At 42.6% G+C, this 21611-nt stretch overlaps 1 protein-coding gene across 5 annotated transcripts in view; it reads left to right on the top strand.

The window, feature by feature from the left end:
- Positions 1–21611, top strand: part of grip2b (glutamate receptor interacting protein 2b) — a 448132-nt gene that overhangs the window by 155532 nt on the left and 270989 nt on the right. For 2 of the 5 annotated variants that reach the window (XM_074649493.1, XM_074649503.1), the window contains exon 1: positions 664–1586. The exons of 2 other annotated variants lie outside the window; for them this stretch is intronic. In XM_074649493.1, the coding sequence (XP_074505594.1) occupies positions 1433–1586 (154 nt within the window). In that variant the 5' untranslated portion in view covers positions 664–1432. Of the gene's footprint in view, positions 1–662; positions 1587–21611 lie in introns of those variants that run through there. One more of the 5 variants, XM_074649512.1, reaches the window with a different exon arrangement.

The raw sequence follows: 21611 nt of genomic DNA on the forward strand, positions 1-21611 counted from the left end.
CGGGCTATTCAAGTGTTCGTACTGGATAGTTCATATTCCTCAAAGAGAATGATCCTCTGAGTTACATACGTCTCTTTCCCAATGTAAGTCTATGGGAAGAAGTCTCTTAGGGCCCGATGGCATCACGTGACGCACTCTTCCTGAGGGCTTGCTTTTAACCAGGAGACCTGTGTTCCAGACCATTGTTGACCGGTGTTTTGTTTCGTAAGTTACGTTAGTGACAATCGTCACGTTTACTGTCGTCTTTGTGGCGTGTTTTCCGTAGTTGTTTCCACACGTCTTTCACTTAGTTCACTTCCTTATGTTTGAAGCCCCACCAGGACGTTTTCCCTTACCCTAACTAAGTGCTTTTCTTGACTGAACCTAACTGCGGACGTTTGCGTGGTGTACAGGTGACACGCGGAAACGTTAAAATGCGTACTCATGACACGTGGAATGTCCGTGTGATGTGTATGAGTATAGGAAAGACGGAGGAGGGAAGAAAATGAAGGAGTGATGTAAAGCAGGAGGGAGGGAGAGAGACACGGACTGATTGAAGAAGTTCGCTGTGGTTGCTGTTGTGGAAGGAGACAAACTGGTGTGTGTGTGTGTGTGTGTGTGTGTGTGTGTGTGTGTGTGAGAGTGTGTGTGTGTGTGTGTATGTGTGTGTGTGTATGTGTGCGCTAACTGACAGAATGAAAAAGTGCATTGGGGGAGAGAGAGAGAGAGGTAATGGAGCACAGCACTGCAGAGAGACAAAGAAAATAGCACCACACAGTCTTTATAAAAAATGTTGCTTTATGTTTTCTCCCGTCTTTTCCTCTGGAAGTAGCAGCTGAGAGTTGTGAAGGTGTGATGTGGGGTGCATAGAGAGAGAGAGAGAGAGAGAGAAAGGAGGGGAGAAGTAAATGTACTGCCTCTCCCTTTCTCCCTCTCCTCTTTTCCCTCAGTGTCTCACTTCTGTCGTAGCTCGGTTCGTCGGATTCTCCGTGAGCCGAAGGAGAGGGAGGAAAGAGAAGGAAAAAGAAGAGAAGAACGAGGAAGGATCAGACGGAGAGGATGGATGAGGTGTTTGTGGGACTAAACCCGGGCAATTAAGTGCTGCATTGTAAAGGGAGAGCAAAATTGGAGGTGAAGAAGAAGAAGACCAGACCGAGGAGAAGAAGAGGAGAGAAGGGGGGAGGAGGAAGAGGAGGGGTTTTGGGGAAATCAAGAGAGCCACTTTGCCGGGAAGATGAGAGAAGAGAGGGAGACGAGAAACATGTGAGTGCAGAGCGGTGAAAGTTACTAAGATTCCCAAAAAAGACCGAGTTGGAAAAGAAGAGGAAGACAAGAAAGAAGTGAGAAAGTAGAAAGAGAAAAGAAGAGGGGATAAGGAAAAGGAGGGGAAAAAAGAGGTCTGCCAAATCTACAACTTTACACTTGAATCTTGGTCAGCCGTCCATCATCCAGGATGGACAAAGTGGAGCGAGTGATGAAGATGGTGAAGAGGATGTCGCCGAGGAAGAAGAGAGGAGAAGGAGGAGGAAAAGGGGGAGGACCAGGAGAGCTGGAGAGCCCGGACACCCTGTGTGATGAACTCTGCCGTTTCAGCCTCTGCATTGGCGGTGAGAGGTCGCACCGCCACGTGTGTGTGTGTGTGTGTGTGTGTGTGTGTGTGTGTGTGTGTGTGTTTGTGAAGTTGGGTGTTTGTTCATGAATGATACCAAAGCAGTGGATGGGTGTGTTGAGTGCACGTGTGTGTGTATGCATTGCTTCTGAGAGAAATGAAGAGGGAGCATGTGTGTTTCTATACGGTGTTTACAGGACACGCATTACATGATGAAGACAATATATTAATATACAAATGTATTCTTGTATATGTATATTCCTATTTGAACAAGAAGGCTTATGGATGTGTCATGTGGCATTTGAAGTATGATTTACAGTTGTTCTCAGTTGTTTGGTACATCTCTGGAATCCATTCATTGAAACAATCCGTACAAACAGCAGCACACAACGGATCACATGCAGAAGCCTGTAACTTGCTCATAATAGTTTATCTCTTAAAGGGCCTCTAGAGTGGTCACTAGAGACGCATGTGGAGACGCATTCTAATGCCAGGTGTGAACAGACGTACTTAAAGCTGTCCACTTGTGATGGGATCACTGAGGACGCATGTTGGTACCAGGTCTGAACAGGGCCTAAGAATCAGAAATGTCTTATTAACAGTGACACCTGTGGCTGTTAAGTCAACTAAAGTCAGCATCCTGTTGCTCTTGCTCGCTCTACATAGACATGAACGAGCATCAGACAACACAGTGAGGAGACACACGTCAGCTAAAAGCACAGTATCACTCTATATTTCAGCTGCTTGGCAGTAATGTTAGCTGACCAGACGAAGGTCTCTCCATGAATCAATGCTGATACTGTGTTGTCCTGCTGCAGACTCCCGTCTTCTGCAGTGTGTAGTGTGCACGCATGCATGTGAGAGGTGGAGCGAGTGAGAACGAGCGCAGTGTGTGAGTGAAGGCAAGCAGGCAGAGGAGCAGACACAGCATGGACTCCGGCCCTGGAGACCAAAGCTCCCCTGTGTCTTCTGGCTGCGGTCGGGGGGGCTGGAGCAGGAAGAATTGAAACCGTTTTGCAAGACGGGCTTCACTAGATATACTGTAACTTTGCGGTTTTGGTGCTTCTGTGTAGTTTGTGTCGGAACAGCGTAGCCACACGCGAGCGCGCATTAGACACCGACCCGATTTATACGTGTAAGAAGTTACAAACAGTCCCTTTAAAAGGACATATTTATGTCAGTGAACAAGTCAGTGGAATCGAAATGACAAGTCCTTCTGTCATTGATGGTCAAAACGCTTCTCCATGTGGTCAATATAACAGTGTACTCTGGAAGTCTTTTCTCCTGTAAACTATGGCTAAGGGCTTGATGACGATGATTGAAAATGGACGAGGCTGCACTTCCTGTATGGCATTAATCAAGTTCAACAGTACAAAGTTACACATTACTGTACGTGGAAGATTGATTGCAAAAGATTGGACAGGTTTCACATTTAGGCCTTTGTGTTTTACAGCCCTGCATAGCATGAAGGAAGAAAACAGAAAATGAGAAATGTAAATATAGTAAACAGCCCTTAGGCAGAACTGTACATGCATCATTGGTTGATCTAACGCTTCACACATTCCCTTCATTAGTGAAGGTCGACATTCACCTGAAAGCAATTCATCAATCCAGTACACATTTACAAAAAGTCCAATAGAAATGTACACATTGACAGATTATGACAACTGGTTCTGGTGCAATGAGCTAATGCCAAGATGTTTTGGGGGGGGTTACCATCAAACCAAATTTGAAGATCCTGAGTTAAATAGTTTCCGAGCCGAGTTCTGCTCCGGAAACGAAAGTGTGACACGCTAATGGACGGACGGACTGAAGGACGGACATGCGGAGCGCTATATACCCCTGACTAAGTTGTCACGGGGGTATAATGAGTATGCTTGTTACGTAAAATAAGTCTGTTTGTGATATAACTGCCATTGATTCAGTACAGAAGTTACGTAAAACAAAACTATGTTAAAATAAGTTGACTTGGTTTCACATGGAAGATGACCAGCGGCCTCCTGGGTAAAAGTCCTGTGTTTGTTTGACCTATCCTACCTCCCCTCTTGCTCACCCTACGCACACTTTCTCACTATTTATACTCAGTTGCTCATCGGAATTAGTTGACAGCCCGGTGCGTCTCATACGGATGCTAAAGTGTGTCTGGTGCGTCGGTATCAGACGCCGAGGGCCACTGACCGAGCTGAGGTACTTGACGAGTTGGGAGAGTGAACGGGTTGTGTACGGGGCTGGAAACCTCTCCCAGCTAGGGCAAGAATAGGGATACACACTGGTCAGGTTGCCAGCCTGTCACACATCCAACACAGACAGACAGACAACCATTCACATTTACACAACCTGCGTGTCTTTGGACTGGTCACAAACTTGTAAACATACAGTAGGTAAAATATGAACCATCTTTCCTCCCCGTCAGTGATTTCAAACATGACTCAGGTAATGTTAGTGCTTTCACTCACTGCTGTTAAAGCTTCAGTAGTCAGTATGTTTTTGGCATCTTTGGGCAAAATCCCATAATAACCTTTCAGCATATTGTAATGCAAGTGTTCTGAGAGAAAACTAGACTTCTGCTCCTCCTCATGGCTCTGTTTTCAGGCTTTGGAACATCTAGCCCGTGACGGGAGACTTTGACCAATCACAGGTCATTTCAGAGAGAGAGAGCGTTCCTATTGGCTGTGCTCCGGCTGGTGGGCGGTGCTTGGTATTTCCTCAGCAGATCTCAACATGGCTGCCGGGTCACAAACGTTCTCATTTTACAGCTAAACAGTACACTACAAGATGATTCTGAAGACATTTGAGGAGAGACATAGGCATTACAGTAACAGTGATTGACAGCCGGCTCTCATAGACGGCAGCTGGACAGCAGACCTCAGATCAGCTCTGATTGGTTGTTTTCCTCCGGTCTGGGAAATCTTGCAGATGCCATTAGGAGCACCGGAGGACACAGAGGCACATGATTTGTTCAGATGTCATGTCAGTGCACTACTGTCAGGATATAGTGACCGCTTTATAAAAATAACTTCAGCTTTAATACTTCTGACTGAATCTTATTTCTGTACACAGAAAATACAACACCAGCTTCCAGTAATCCGGCAGGTCTTAGTGACCAAGTGCACTGTAGCTCCAATACATTACATTCAAATGCAGCTACTTTGGGTTAACAATACGTTTTTAGGGAAGACGAAAGGCTGATGCTGCCCACATTATGTTCCTGTCAACGATTTTCAATTGCTTGTATGCTCGCCCCCACATTAACTTCAAATGTGACTAAGATGGACTCATATTCACTTTCACCTCCAAATAAGGAGTTTTACTAATATGGCTGAAGTGTTTATGATTAGCTCAACCGGAGTGTTCCTGCACCGTTGGACTCTGTTCTGGTGATGGTACTGCTTCCCTCCTCTATGTGATGCAGAAATCCGTCTTGGTTAAGACATATTTTGACTGGACACCTTTTGAAGGCAAACAAATGTCCATCCAGCACCTTGACCATTGCACCCCATATGAACGTTAGGCTTGTGTCTTCATTAGCTTAATGTTGACCTGAAATAGAAATGCTTGCATATAAACGTGATTCATAGGAGGCTGGAGGTAAATGGCACTGCTGAGATGTCCAAGACATTTTCTCCTTCAGGGACAGAAGAAGTTCCTGTGACACTGTTTTGTTGCCTGTTTGCTGCTGTGCTGTTCAGTCGGCTTAATTAGTTAGTGCTAGCATTTAATTAGCTGTGAGCTGGTTAGTGTTGATGCTACAGTTTGTTAGGTACCTCATGTTCTTCAAAGACTTGGGGAAGTGTTTCACAGAGAGTTCAGGTTTATTTTTTAACTGGCTTTGATCGTACACAAACAGCTCAGTGAAGGGAGCGAGAGGGTGAGTGTGGTAGGAAACGTATACGGCAGTAAACATATACATGTGTGAGAGAGGGAAGTGTGAGTGTGCCTGTTTTCCTCTTCCCCTCCCATATATCCTTTCATCAAACAATCTTTCTAATCACTCAGCAGAAAACTGCAGCAGCCCGACTTCAAACGGCATCGAGCAACCATCAGAGAAGCAAACGCTGCGCTGCAGGCGGGGAAAGGTCACTTCTAAAACAAGAGGGAACACGATTCTATCAAGGCAAACATCCCAATATCCTCCTCTGTTCCAGCACAATACATGTTTTCCTTCTCACTTGACATAAGCTTGTCGCTGGATGCTTTTATCTAGCGCAACAAGAGATCATAAATGATTAGTACTCCTGGTATGAATCCACAAGACTTCGGGCGCGTTCACACCAGCCTTGTTTAGTCCAATTGAACCGAACCCTGGAGCGTTTACCCCAAGGACCCATATATGTTATGTATATTATGGGTTTAACTTCTTCGTACTTGTCTAATAATATAGTTTGCTCTTCCTTTGTAAAACGTGTCGCTCTACTGACAGTAGAATTGTCCATGTTTGTGATTGGTCAGATGCTGCAAACACTGCCCCATACGTGCTCATAGTGAGACTGAGAAACCCTGGGTTGATTTACTGAGTTGATAACCAGCGTCGTAGGACTGCTTAGCGTGATCTCGGTTGTTAGGGTCAGTGAAGCCAGATAAGGAGAAGATACCCTGGGTATGTTGAACTCTCTTCGTAGTACAGGCCTCAGATGGAAAATGTAAACAATGTATCATCCTGGCATTTGTTCGGTTCAGGAACCGGATCCTTTATGTGTGAACCTGCCATTTGACCAATGGATTGCTTTAGATATAGTATCTCATCTTAATGCTGGATATGATATGTAGGTGATTATAGCTGTGGTCTGGGGAGAGAAAAGAAAACATGTTCACCCCCACTTTAAGAAGCAGCTGGCTAGTTTTCAACTGTCTCCATAATAGTTTCAACCTTGTGGACTACGGACAAGTGAAAAACAAGCGCTCCTCTTCCATTGTCCCTCAAGTATATGAATGTCAAAGGTCATCAACATGGACATGAAGGTTATCCTCAGCTCAGACATGAGTGGGGCGTTTCATCTCGCCCATCACCTGGCTAATAGTGCCACTGAAATGTTTGTCCTCCTACGGGAGTACAGGTTGCACACAAACTGTATGTGATGCTCCTCGTTGACTGCAGGTCTCACACTACGACACCCTTTCTCCCCAGTGGAAGTCAAAGCAGTAACTGATAGATGGTGAGAGGCACAACCTACAGTCATCTGAGAGGAGGACAGAATGGAGCACTTCATCTATTGTCTCTGAACAATGGACGCGTGCATGTGTTTACGTGTTGAATGTGTGTTAGGTGGGGAATACAGAAAGGAATTACTGCATAGAGTGGGAACTTATGGGATGCTGGAATATCAACCTTACCTTAAGACCAGGCTGGACCATCAAATATGTCTCACAGCATAATTCTCTCTTGCCAAAAATGTGTCTTTGACACAAATGAATGGCATTAACACTAGCAACTGCCATCCTGTGCTAAATGCAAATGAGCACAGGGGATGTGCCCTGCAGCGAAAATTCTAATTTAAGTCAGCCGAATAGCTTGAAAGCCAGGGGAAGTCACAGGTAGAGAGCAAGCTGCACATGCAATCGATGGAAAATAAGCACAACAAGTCAGTCCATATGAAGACACGTGCACAAAAAAAGGTGTGATCAAATGCAGAAGCATGACGATAACTGGCTGCAAACATGTCAAACCTTTTACTGTCAAGGTTTTAAATTTGAGGAAAACTATGTATGTTTGATGGGAATTGGAAACAAAATGATGTCCATGACACAATATGGTGTGTAGGTGAATTGAAAAAAGGTGTCTGAAAACAAAATTTTGGGGTGAAATAACAGACTATAAGTATGCTTGAAAATCACATTTACTTACGGCATGTCCACACAGGGAACGTAGGCAGCACGTGGCGACTGCGTTACCTGTTGCAGCCACACAGCCTACGTGAGATGAGGTCTCGCCTATTTTACCGCGAGCAGCACGTGGTTCACAGTATTGACCCAGCTGATTACTTACATTAAGACTATTATTTTTTGTAATACAAGTTTTCTGAAAATGTACGTTTAAATATGCAAATGAGTCATTATCTTATTAAATATGTGCTAATTTGCATATATTTCCAGAACATAAATATGAACATTGGATAAAGCCAGGTTCAAATTTCATCTTTCATTTTGTTAACACATTATAGTCAACGGTTTTTACACAGGGAATTTCAGATATCTCTTTTTATCACTCCCTAAATCAGAAAATACTTCAAACAGCCATTAAAAAAACAAACATATTCCCCATGTTTTTAGGAATAGAATGTTCTAAAAATTACCATGACATTTCTCCATTTCAATAGCTACATTACGACAATTATTTTTTGTTTTCTAAAATGTTATGTAGAAATATGCAAATTAAGATTATCTAATACTAACTTTTGGTGAATTTAGGATAAAATCTACAGACGCAGATAGACAAAGTAGTAAAATAAACTCCTAAATGTGTATTTTGGATGTTTTCTTTACCCGTGTCTGAAAGAAGACGTGTGATTCAAGCAAAATAGCCAAAATCTCAAAATTGACCATTGCATGCCTTGGCTGTCTCACCTTAAATAAAAAAATACCCTTCAAGTGATGCATGTAAAGCCAACAAACAGATTGTTGCTTCAAAGTTTGTTGCTGTAGTGTGTCTCAAAATAAGGTGGCGATAATTATAAAAGGAGATTTAATTAAAAAACAATCGGTTTGCTACATTAAAGCAGATGTGTTTGTTGTAGTCACTTTGTGGAGTCTGGTTGAAACTAAAACATGAAACCAAACATGATGAATGAAACAATGCTTTGTTTAACCAGTCATACAGTTGTCCCTGGTTGTACAACCAATTATGCTACTTTAGAAGGATCAGGTGTGTGTATGTGAGAGACTGTGAGAGTAGAAGTGATATTATCACACCCTGCCAGTGTTGGTTGGTGCATGTGTGTTCTGGAACCTAAATATACCCCAAAGCTGCTGAGCCTCTGCATTATTTCCATGAGAGCCAATTTTCATCTCAAATCTGCATCTTATAATTACACCTCCCATACTGAAATGATCAGTTCCACAGTGAAACGCCAGCAGAACCACTGCAGCAGCTGACAGATGATGCAAACTAGATGTGCGATGGAGGTGGGAAATTAGCATCAGCAGGAAGCTAAACCCTGCAGTCAAAGCTTCACCTTTACTGGAGCTGGAGGTAAACAAAGCCCACAGTACATTTCACAGTTCAGGCATGTTCAGGGTGCTACGGAGAGGTATTTAACTGGCACTCTGTGACCTTTTCATTTAACCTCTAAGACATCCTGCAGCATATCAAAAACAACAGAGAGAGAGTAAACGGTACAATATGGACACTCCCGTTAGCTAAAGTTGCTTTTGCTCTGCCTAAATCACAAATAGAAACTGGAGCAGAATAGACAACATACCAACCAGAGTTTGATTTTAGATATGTACAATTATCACTTCAAATGACAACCAAAGATTAAAATACAAACGGTGCGCCAGCGCTCTACCAGCTGGACTCATCGTTGGTCATCAGCAACCAGCTGACTTAGCTGGAGCTTGTTGCATGAGGTTGATTGATGCCATGTTGTAGGATGTCTTAGTATGGAAGTGCAAACAGTTGTCAGTGTTTACCATCACCCTTTACCTTACCAGACTTAGAGAGTAGAGACAACCCTGCGGATGGATCACACCAGCGCAGGACTCGAGCTGAACTACGTCCCCTCGTCCCGGGGCCGGAAAACACACGATGGGGGAGGATGAAAAGAGTTAAAAGAAATATACCCGTTACATTAGAATGAACGGCGATGAAAATGACGGCAGGTTTTGTGCAGAGTATCGTTATTATTAAACCTTATTGACAACATAAACATAACATAATATTAATTATTAACAACCCTAGTCTAAAATAAATAAGAATGACATTTAGAATGAAATGAAATGGCCATTATGAAAAGCCAACTATACGTAGAAAGAAAGGGCTGGCAGCAGCAGCAGAAACGCAGCTGGTGTGGACACCACACGCGTGAAACACACAGCCGTTCAGCGAGGCCAGCCGCTCAGCCGTTCAGCGAGGCCAACCGCTCAGCCGTTCAGCGAGGCCAACCGTTCAGCGAGGCCAACCGTTCAGCGAGGCCAGCCGCTCAGCCGCTCAGCCGTTCAGCGAGGCCAGCCGTTCAGCGAGGCCAGCCGCTCAGCGAGGCCAGCCGCTCAGCGAGGCCAGCCGCTCAGCCGCTCAGCGAGGCCAGCTACTCAGCGAGGCCAGCCGTTCAGCGAGGCCACACAAACGTGCAGCTAGCAGGGCCGGTTCAAGCTTTTTGCAATTATTAATTTATCTTAGCTGCATTGTTAACATCAAAAGAAACATGCAAATTATGAATAAATAATAACATTAAAGTGGCAGTAGGCAGTATATTTTTGGCATCATTGGGCAAAAATCCCATAATAACCTTTCAGCATATTGTAATTCAAGTGTTCTGAGAGAAAACTTTAGAACATCTAGCCTTGACGGGAGACTTTGACCAATCACAGGTCAGTTCATTGAGAGAGCGTTCCTATTGGCTGTGCTCCGGTCATGTGACCAGAACTTGGTGTTCCTTCACCAGATTTCACAAACAGCGTCACAAACTTTCTAATTTTACAGCTAAACAGTTCACTACAAGATGATTCTGAGAACATGTGAGGAGAGAAATAGACATTAACAGAATATTGATTCATATTTGATCAGCGCTGCCTAGTTTCACCGTTTGGTCGGAGTTCGCGAGTGATTGACAGCCGGCTCTCATAGACAGCAGCTGGATAGCAGACCTCAGATCAGCTCTTACTGCTTGTTTTCCTCCGGTCTGTGAAATCTTGCAGATGCTGTTAGGAGCACTGGAGGACACAGAGGAACATGATTTTTTTTCAGATTACCTGTTTCATGTACTACTGTCAGGATATAGCAACCGTTTTATTAAAATAACTTTTTTAAACATATTTGCCTACTTCAGCTTAAAGTGTCTTTTTAAAATAAAAGATTTGGAATAGATTATAAATTTATGAAAAAAAAAAATCCCTTTTGATGTCCGATTCATGTTAAAGATCACTTTGAAAGATTAACTAATGATAATGTAGATAAACAAAGACTTTACATTTGGGACGATCCACATTCATTTGGGGACGGCTTAGGTTGTGTTTGGTGACGGTTCCGAGAGGACGGTGAAAAAAGTTAGTTTAGAGCCCTACACCAACCACAACACCAAATTTGTCCGCTTCCCCACTTCCTACTCCCCTACTCCCTACTTCCTAACCCCCTACTCCCCACTTCCTACCCCCCTACTCCCTACTTCCTACCCCCCTACTCCCCACTTCCTACCCCCTTACTCCCTACTTCCTACCCCCCTACTCCCCACTTCCTACCCCCCTACTCCCTACTTCCTACCCCCCTACTCCCTACTTCCTACCCCCCTACTCCCCACTTCCTACCCCCTTACTCCCTACTTCCTACCCCCCTACTTCCTACCCCCCTACTCCCCACTTCCTACCCCCCTACTCCCTACTTCCTACCCCCCCACTCCCTACTTCCAGCGGCCTTTCTCAGACCACCCCCCTCTTTGAACTCGACCTTCATGTTGATCTCAACTACACACATGTCAAATTTCATGACTGCATCTTGCACGGTTTAGACGCCATCGCATTGATAAAATCTGTCCACAGACGGGTAGTTGCTGTTACAGTAGGCGTCTCCAGGATGACACACACACAGACTCACAAGGTGAAAACAATAGCAGCCGCATACTGTCACGGCTGGTGACATACAGTACTTATTAGTTTGGAGGACTTGTTGAATGCAGTACGTCAAATCATTTTGTGAAATGAGAAGAAACTTTACAAAGACTCGGTTTGTTAATACATGGTTTGATATGGTTATTCCACCCCAACGCCAAGAAACCCCTACTGGTAAGAACAAATACACAGCTGCACTCATTATTTTGTGCAGCTGCAATTTATTGCACCACATACTGTAGACCACAAAACGAATCAATGTAGTTGTCAGAGACTCCGGTCTGCAGTGCAGTTCCATACTCTTCACTGACAAATCAATTCATTCTTTTTTTTATTCAAGAGAAAAGAAATATATGGCTGGGTAGCATTTGATTGCACCGCCCTACTACAGTACATAGTGGAAACATGCAACTGATTTAGAAAAAAAAGCTACCAAACTGTTAGCGTCAATCCTCCCCAACAGTTATTAGCCAACAAGATTGTGGCTAATGTGACATTAGGAATATTAAAGAGAATCCTGACTTTAATGCATTTGAAATGAAGCTTATTAGAGTTGAGGTTAAATGTCTGTTAAATGAGAAACAGAAAAGAGCACCGGCACCAGAGCAAAACAATACAGTGCTGTGGGCGGGGATTTTAGCCACCTAAACAAAAGACTCACCTAAAAAATATCTATATTATATTAAAATGAATGTAATCATTTCAGAGGACGAACTGAACTGAAACATATCTCTACTGTTTCTGTCGTCTGAGCCTGCTGGCTTTGGAGAGAGCATAGATAAGTTTCACTTTCAGTTCAGTGGAAAAGGAGAAGGAAAGGGCTGTCTGACAGAGAGCTAAAGCGCTGGAAATATTCTTAATATAGCGTACACTTAAACAGATATCTTTTGTTTTAGGCTAGTCTTTATTTTAGATGGCTAAAATGTGTTTTTCTGCCGTCCCCGTAAACAGGTCTGTATTGCTTTGCTCCGATGTTGGTACTCCTGTCTGCTTCTCCAAACTGGGGTCACACCAACCGTCATGTAGTGTAAGTAATACACCTACTATGGATCAGTAATACACCTACTATGGATAAGTACCAAATACAACCCCACTTCAAAACACCCAAACTCTCCCTTTAAGGCCTTTGCACACCAAGTCTGTATTTTTTGTTTGCATTTTTTTAAACTGCCATCCGATAAAAATCATTAGGCACAGAAACCTCTCAGATTGAGTCTGATGTGTTTTATTATTCTATTTGTTGTGCAAATTCACAATACAAAACAAAACTAAATTAATTATGTGGGTGCAGTGGATAGTGCTAATCCTGAATGGGGGTAGTGAATGACTTACATTAGCAAGAAGTTATCCTTTAGTTGCTAAGAGCAAAGTCACTACTGTCTATTCTTTGGTACGTCCTTTGTTTTGCAATCATCCCCGATTTCAAGCTGTTCTGCAATCACGTGGCACAATCGATCTTTAAATTCTTCTTCTCTGTATTCTTTGCTGTGTTTGTCCATAAAGTGCTTTGTGCCGGGAGACCAAGTGAATGTTTCTCAGATGATAACGTTTGCATGGACGGTGGCTTTGAGTGGTCAAAAAGCCCTCTTTTGGCTTTTGACAGTTGTGAAAGAAAACCAGAAAATTGAACCTGTTCCTAAAACTTTAATGACGGTTGAACATTTTGGAGTCCGTGTGTAATTGTGATTGACACAATGTGAGGTTGCATTTATTTTTAAACGTGCAACAATTTTGGGGAAACAAAACACGCAGACTCGGGGTGCAAAAGCCTTTACTCCCACAAAACAGTTTCAGTTTTTGACATCCTTTAGCAGTTGGTGCTCCCTTCATATAATGTTTGAGGTGGCGAAAAGGTGTATTTGGAACAGGTATTTGCATTAAAAAAAATGTGTCTTTGGGAAAAAAAACAATTCTAAAGGCTAGGCTTTTATAAATGTCTCTTAAAAACAGCAAAAGCAATTTACAATGACAATGGGAAATTATTATAAGCCACAAGACAAATGCCTATAACTGTCTGCTTTTAGTTGGTGTGTTTTCCAGCACCAATAGCCACATCAGCAGCTAACAACTGTCATGTGGGAGTCCATTTCCATTGTTACCATCTAACATTTGTTAAAACATAATGAACCTGGCAGATGAGTTTGGGGACAAATTCACTATCGCTAATACCATTGTAGGGACCTGCCATTTCGGGTGGCAGACACAGTGAACTGTCTCCCAGAATCCTGGAGGTATGCTCTCCTTGACCACAGGACTCAGCTCAGTCCTCATTGGCTACAGTAACATTTCACCCTGAGGTGTGAAATTCACACAGAACAAAACCAGAGGAATGTCCTTTGTTCCTTCTCTTTCTTCTCATCTGCTCATCTCTCCTGACGTGCCAGAGGTGAGCTGCTGCGCTCTCTCTGCTCTTCATCTCCTCAACCCAGGCTGACCTGGTTGAGGTGAACGGCTCTCAAGTCCAGAACTTGCAAACCAGTTCTGGTTCTGATCAATGGCCTGTTAGGAAACAGCCATTGCAACCAAGGAACCAAACGGCAGACGACGCGAGTGCTCTGCCCTTTTCACCAGCTAACTTCAAGCTATCAAGCAAAGAAGTTAGCACCAAACTAACAGCAAAGACGACCTCTTTGACTTGGAACCACAACTTCAACACATGGAATCACAAAACCGGTTCTTCCATGGATTGGTAACGTACTGGGCCTTAGCATTAGCAATCGCACAGGGCTGAGCAAGACTGTCCAACTTTGATTTCTAGAAAGTACTTGTATTGATTTGGTTTAATGTTATTCATTGAGTTTGACTGTGTTGATTTATCTGTATTTGATATCTGGGTAACTGGCTTTGCCACATCTGATGTGTTTAGTTTATGCTTCACATAGACAAGGTCTTGCATGCAACTAACCATCTTTTCTAACCCACTGCATATCTAACACACATTAAGATCACATACAGAAACTGTGAATTAGTTAAACATAAACATACAGCTTCAGATAATCTTAACCCACACATCACCCCCCTCTCTGTCCTAGAACAAAGAGGTCATGTGATGACATGCTGACGGCCATCTTTGATTCCGCCATCTTTGATTCAGCCATCTTTGTAGTTTTACAGTGCTCGCCATTTTGTTTGTAGGCCATACAGACATTTTGAGACAAGAACCCATCTTGTTTCCCCCCCCCTCTCTCTCTCTCTCACACACACACACACACCCACACACACACACACACACACACACACTGTGTTTGGTTTGTTTAGTTTAGTTATTTAGTTAGATTAATATTGTGTTTTGAACCTTTATTAACTTGTAAATAAATGTTTGTGGAATATACATGCTGGTCTCTTTAATGTTGCACAAGAGTGAATAATGCCAACCTCTGCTATGTCAAGAACTCCGATATCCTTCAACCTTTACTATCTATTTTGGTTATAGTTATTAATTTAATTATTAATCAACGTTCCAAATTGATAGTTTAGCATATATAATGAGACTATATTAACGTTTTGGTCATTGGTCCCTGATTCCAGGGTGGTGCCCCGTTTATTATTGATGTTTATTGATAATCTTTATTAATATTAATAATTATATTATTATTTATTAATTATTTTGCTAATAACCAAAACCTACCAAAGTAGAACCCCTACACCATGGACAAAAGAAATAGCTTCCCTGGCTTGTTTACAACAACTGAAGTGTTTGGAAGACTTGTTAACTGAAAGAATACGTGGCTGCACATGAAAAGCACAGCAGATGGAGAGAAACATGAAATCAGCCTGTTGAAAGCTGCTCACAAAGGCTGAAGAGGCTGAATAACAGCCACAACTAGCTAAATGGCTCCATCAGCATCAAAAGCACAACAGAGAGGGGAGATAATTGAATATGCTAGTTAAAAGAAACAAATGTCAGAAAACGAAGGCATCAAACAGGATGGGTATATGTGACATTAGAAACCTGCTCTAAATGGGTAAATAGCAACCTGCTGCTGACTACAGCACACCGCCTGAGGTCAATAGAAACATCACTACCTACTTATCTGTGCAGCCCTGTGACCACATGAAGCCTTTCAACACACTACTTTTCAGTTTTGATTAAAACATTTAACTTAAACTTCATATCAAACTTTGTCTAAATATCAATACAAGGTGGTGGTGCAGTGGTTAGCACTGTCGCCTCACAGCAAGAGGGTCACAGGGTCAAACCTGGCTGATTACAGATAATGGATGGATAAAGATGCATGTTCAAATAGCCAGTGTGCATGTTAGGCCATTGTAATGTCAGTTAAACCGGGGTTAGGCCAAACTCTAGACAGGTTCATCATAGTGAGACTATATCACTTTTGAACTAAGTAGTATTGCATTGTATTTCTTGTCCGACAACTATCCAGCTCGGCACCATAGACTCTAATGCAATTGTTTCCGATTGTCTTCATTTTCAGGCTAGTTTTGGGGATTTCAAGCTATGCATAGTTAAACGTTGTGCGTTGGGTACGTGTTACAGTACAGGCTGTTCTCATACACTGTTTGTAGCTGTAAAACACTGTAAGTAGTATATGTTCCACAAAATCAATTTGTATGTAATCCACGTAAACCAGGAAGTATAAAAGCGACAAAGGCCGCAAAGGCAGGAGGTCGGGATGGATAGGTGGGTCATAAAGCACCAGACTTTTGCCCAGGAGACCGGTGTTTGTGTTCAGTGTGAAACCAGAAGTTAGCGTTGATTTATTTGTCACGTAACGTCCGTACTTAAGTTACGCCACTTCCGGTGTCATTTGAACCCAAACCACAATCTTCTTAAGTAGTTTTGTTGCCTAAACCTGACCTAGTTGATCTTTTCCTAAACTAAGTCATTTTGTTGCCAAGTTGTTTAACTTACTTACTTACTTACTGTAAGCCCTTGGCTCCTCAAGGGAGCATGGGCCATTGACGAATGTCCTCCACCTCACTCAGTTGTTGGCGGTTCTTTCGAGATCTCTCCAGTTGAGCCCACTCCCAGACATTTCTGCCTGGACACTTCTTCTCCAGCTTTCCCTTGTTCCTTGGAGATTCCATTTCAGGGCTTGTCGGGTGATGTATGTGGCAGGTTTTCTGAGGGTATGTCCAATCCAACTCCACTTTCTCATTTGAATTTGTAAGTCAATGGGATCCTGGCTTGCTCTTTTCCACATGTCCCCATTGCTTTCTTTGTCTCTCAACCAGATGTTTAGTATTCACCAGAGACAGGTGTTAGTGAACGTTTGCAGCCTGTTTGTTGTGTGTTTTAGTGTTTCCCATGTCTCATTCATACCGCATCACCTGCTTCACGTTGGAGTTGAAGATGTGTATTTTGGTGTTGATTGAGATGTGTTTTGAGCTCCCGATCTTGCTGAGCATATTAAACGCCACCCTAGCTTTATTGATCCTGCTTTTTATGTCTGCATTTGTGTCTCCAGCGGTGTCCACAATACTGCCTACTAGGTATGTAAATGTTTCTACCTCCTCAAGGGCAGTGCTGTGCATGAGGTTAGGGTTTCTGGTTTTGGAGTGGATCTTCATCACTAAGTTGTTTAAGATGGAAGTTTATTTTGAAAAGACTGGAGCTAGAAATTCTTCAGAAAATACACAAAAGGTATAACTTTTTGTAAGATATCGTGCAAACGGTTGTATGAGGATACATTGGAATAGTGATACTCGAAAGCCGGAGAGGTTGGAAGGAGAGATATGTTTTCTTATTCCAGATATCGATGAAGTCATTGTGACTAGTCAGAGTTCTTATTCCAGATATCTATGATGTCATTGTGAATAGTCAGAGTTCTTATTGCGGATATCTATGATGTCATTGTGACTAGTCAGAGTTCTTATTCCAGATATCTATGATGTCATTGTGAATAGTCAGAGTTCTTATTCCAGATATCTATGATGTCATTGTGAATAGTCAGAGTTCTTATTATGGATATCTATGATGTCATTGTGAATAGTCAGAGTTCTTATTATGGATATCTATGATGTCATTGTGAATAGTCAGAGTTCTTATTCCAGATATCTATGATGTCATTGTGAATAGTCAGAGTTCTTATTATGGATATCTATGATGTCATTGTGAATAGTCAGAGTTCTTATTCCAGATATCTATGATGTCATTGTGAATAGTCAGAGTTCTTATTCCAGATATCTATGATGTCATTGTGAATAGTCAGAGTTCTTATTATGGATATCTATGATGTCATTGTGAATAGTCAGAGTTCTTATTCCAGATATCTATGATGTCATTGTGAATAGTCAGAGTTCTTATTATGGATATCTATGATGTCATTGTGAATAGTCAGAGTTCTTATTATGGATATCTATGACGTCATTGTGAATAGTCAGAGTTCTTATTCCAGATATCTACTCAGTACAACCACAGTCTGATCTGCCGGCCACTGAGCAGCTCCACTTGAGCAGTTGAGTTGCTCAAGAGCACCTCGTTGGTGGTAATGAGGGAGGGGAAAGTGCTGCTTTTCACTTTCCCCACCTAGATTTATCCTGCCGGTCCGGGGGATTGAACCTTCCAGTCTCAAGCTCGCTACTCTAACCTTTAGGCCACCACTGCCCCACTGTCATAATTAAGTTGTGAATATCCGCAATGTGAATTACGGATATCCGCAACTGAATTGTGGATATCCGTATTGACAAACCCCATACACATGAATGGCAAAAGTAGTTTGAATATCTTGAATTAGAGTTTTGACGAGGTAAAATTATGTTGCAGATATCTCTAATGAATATCGTGTCCAGCTATTAAATGTTAAAACTGCTTCTCATCAACCCTTCTGTCTGCTTCTCTCTGAAATCGCTTTTTTTGTTTGTCCAAAAATGAGATGCTATTTATGCAGGGAGTGTAGTTAGTGCCAGTGTGGGCTCAATGGCAGCTCCGACAGCTTGATGGAGTAGCAGCAGGGGGTGGCGCTTGGAAAAGGGTCAGTACACTCAGGGGTTTTGCTGCCACCGTCTTACTTGGTCTGGTATGACCAGTAACTTATAGTGGCTAATGTCAATTTTTAGTGCTGCATAACAGACATTACAGAGACAGTTTGAGCTGTACAGGATCAAAGGTCAGGCTACATTTTCACACATACACAGTGGAAAATTGCTATCATCCAGTTTCTCCTCAAGATTTCAGAGAACATACCTGTATTGAAAGCGACTGGAAAACTTTGGAAGTTATAAGTTTAATTTGATTCTCTGCCCCTGCATACTCTTGGATATCAAGGTTTTCATTTCACTGTAGGAAGAAAGATTGCTCATTTAAAAAAAACAAAACAACAACCAAAGCTGGGAGGGATGAAAACCTTCATATTTCTTCCTCTGAGCGAGAATCAGTGCGGTGACACTTATTCCGCTCTGTGTTCAGACATCGACTTTTTCATAATGCATGAGTATCTTTTTACTGCATGAATGCATGAGTGCAAATAAAATGTAATACACACAAAAAGTGGCATGTGGTGCAGTTGTCGCATAAACATGAGAGGGAGAATGTTGAAAGAGAAAGTGGAAAATAATGCAGCGCTGCAGTGTTTCAAAACGGCAAGAAAACTTCAGTGGCCACAGTTGGAGTTTGTTTTCATACATTAACCTCCATCAAACATCAGTGCTTTATTGAACATTAGAGGGCAGAACCAGATGTTGAAGCGCTAATGTCCTCCATTCAGTAGTTGCCACTCTGTTCTTTCCATCTCTTGTAATGTCTGACCAATGAAAAGAGAACACTTTCTCTAAGAAATGAAAGTTCAACAGTAGTTGAACCCTTGACCCGCACAGGTGATTGCTTGTGATGCTGACGATATGGACATTAAATGTTACTTTTGTAATAAGAAGTTACTACTAGAGCCACCTATAGTTGTATTACTTGTGTAGCAGAATACTGAGAATCAAATAGGACATGTTGATGTTTAGAATTTGCTCAATTAAAAAATGAAGAAACTTGCGACCCAGTCGCCAGGAAAAGATGTTGGCATTGCACGTTTCCCCAAACCAAGGGTACGTTGAATGTCAACGTTTTTGCATTCGGTCAGAGTAAATGACGTAGTAAATCGAGATATTGAAAAGTTGCGAGGACTGTTCGTGACCCATATGAAACCCAAACTAAATGTTAACTCGTTACGCTTGGTACGTAACATTACATAAGAAAGCCCACTACGCCGGTTACGTGGCTATGGTTGTTACGTTGCGTTGTGTTGTTGCGTTGTGTTGTTGCGTTGTTACGCTGCGTTGTTACGTTGCGTTGTTATGTTGCGTTGTTACGTTACATTGTTACGTTGCATTGTTACGTTACGTTGTTACGTTACGTTGTTACGTTACGTTGTTACGTTATGTTGCGTTGTTGCGTTGTTACGTTGCGTTGTTATACTTAACAACCATGCCTCCGCATGGCTCTGAACATGGCCAGGGCTGAGCAGGCTGCTCCCAGCTAACAGTGCTAACTGCACTACTTGTGAAAACACCTGCAACACTGCTGACAGAGCTAACAGTTAACCATGGGGGGGACCTGGAGGGTGGGTGCTACAACAGCGCTGTCAGTCGGGACGGCATTATCAGCTGTAGCCTAACAACCACTCTATGAGAGCAGTGCAGAGCAGCAGCCATGAGCTAGCCAGTGGGGCACGCTCACATGCTCTAAAAGGCACGCGTGCCAACACGGCTATGTTCACAAGGCTAAGAGATGCTCTGATTACAGCATACACACAGAGAGAGACTTTATGTTCTGCTCAGGTAGACATTACTCCGGGTAGACATTACTCCACTATAACTTTAAATAGCAAATATGTGTTTGCTGCTATTTTAATACTCTGGATATGGCTTAAAGAACCTTTAACCGAGCAGTTTTGGTTTCATAACGTTAACCACATGACATTGGGCGTTTCTGCAAGCATTATACGCATTTATGAAACATACTTTTGGATCAAAAACGTTGACATTCAACGTATCCCGTTGTTTTCAGAAACATACAACGGCAAAAAAAATTCTGCTGACTAGGTTGATCCTGTTCAGCTCCAAATTAACATAATTGGCTAGCTGCCTGGAACTGGATTTTTTGTAATATGGAATTTAAAGGGACTATTTGTAACTTTCAGAAATGTCTTGTTAACAGCGACACCTGTGGCCGTTAAGTCAACAAAAGACAGCGTCGGGCTCGCGCTTGCTCGCTCTACATAGACATGAACGAGCATCGTTCAAAACAGTGAGGCGACACACGTCAGCTAAAACCACAATATCACTCTATATTTCAGCTGCTTGGCAGTAATGTTAGCTGACCAGACGAAGGTCTCTCCATGAATCAATGCTGATCCTAGTGTTGGCTTTTCCTGCTTCAGCGCAGGCTGAGGCAGCGGGGCTCCTCAGCGAGTAACGTTGTTTTCTCCGCCCACTGCCGGAGAGAGCAGGGGAGACACCGGCACCCGGTCGGTAGCGAGACGATTACATTTCTCTCTGCGGAGCTCCGTCACTTCACAAGACACGGATAATCTCTGTTGGTCTGGAGGAGCTGCAGCATTTATTTCTGCACAAACGTCCACTGTACATTCACTAGATATTCTCAGAGCTACTAACTCTTCTGCAGTGTAGAGTGAGCGCGCGTTCACGTCTAGAGGTGGAGCGAGTGCACGAGAACGCGCGCTCTGTCTGAGTCAAGGCAAGCAGGCAGAGGAGACGGGATTCCAGCCAAACGCTAGCGCGCATATGCGAGCATGCATGTGTCCCGACCCGGTACATTTATACTTTTAAAAAGTTACAAACAGTCCCTTTAAATGTGTCCATTTCAAAAACATTTATTTCATTTTAGATATGCTGTGTTGGTTGTGCAGCGTCACACCCGCTCCTTTACTGTTTCCTTTTATTTCATGTTTGCACATCCTGCATAAACTATGTTTATCTCCTGAAAAACAAATCGTCAAACTGTGGACTTCTACATGTCTGTCACTATACTGTACTTTTTACAAAAATGTACCTGATAACAGACATGCATTACTGTGGCCAGCATGCTGCATCTTTGTTCTTCAACGTATTTTAGTGTGTTTATTTTTAGGGGTTATATTTTGCAGCTGTAGTGACCTAGTTTTGCCTCAGGGATCAACAAAGCTCATCATATCTTCTTACTTATCCTATTGGCTATATCTTTAACAAGACTGGTAGTGGTGTTATATGTCCATCTTTTCAGAGAGAACAAAGCACAGTTGATACAGCATAATAAGAGGGCTTACAATGTAGTGGTAAAAAAAGATACAAACTTGATAACTTTGTGTGTTATTTAGTT

This window comes from Sebastes fasciatus, chromosome 1 (genome assembly GCF_043250625.1).
Source record: "Sebastes fasciatus isolate fSebFas1 chromosome 1, fSebFas1.pri, whole genome shotgun sequence".
Lineage (NCBI taxonomy): Eukaryota > Metazoa > Chordata > Actinopteri > Perciformes > Sebastidae > Sebastes > Sebastes fasciatus.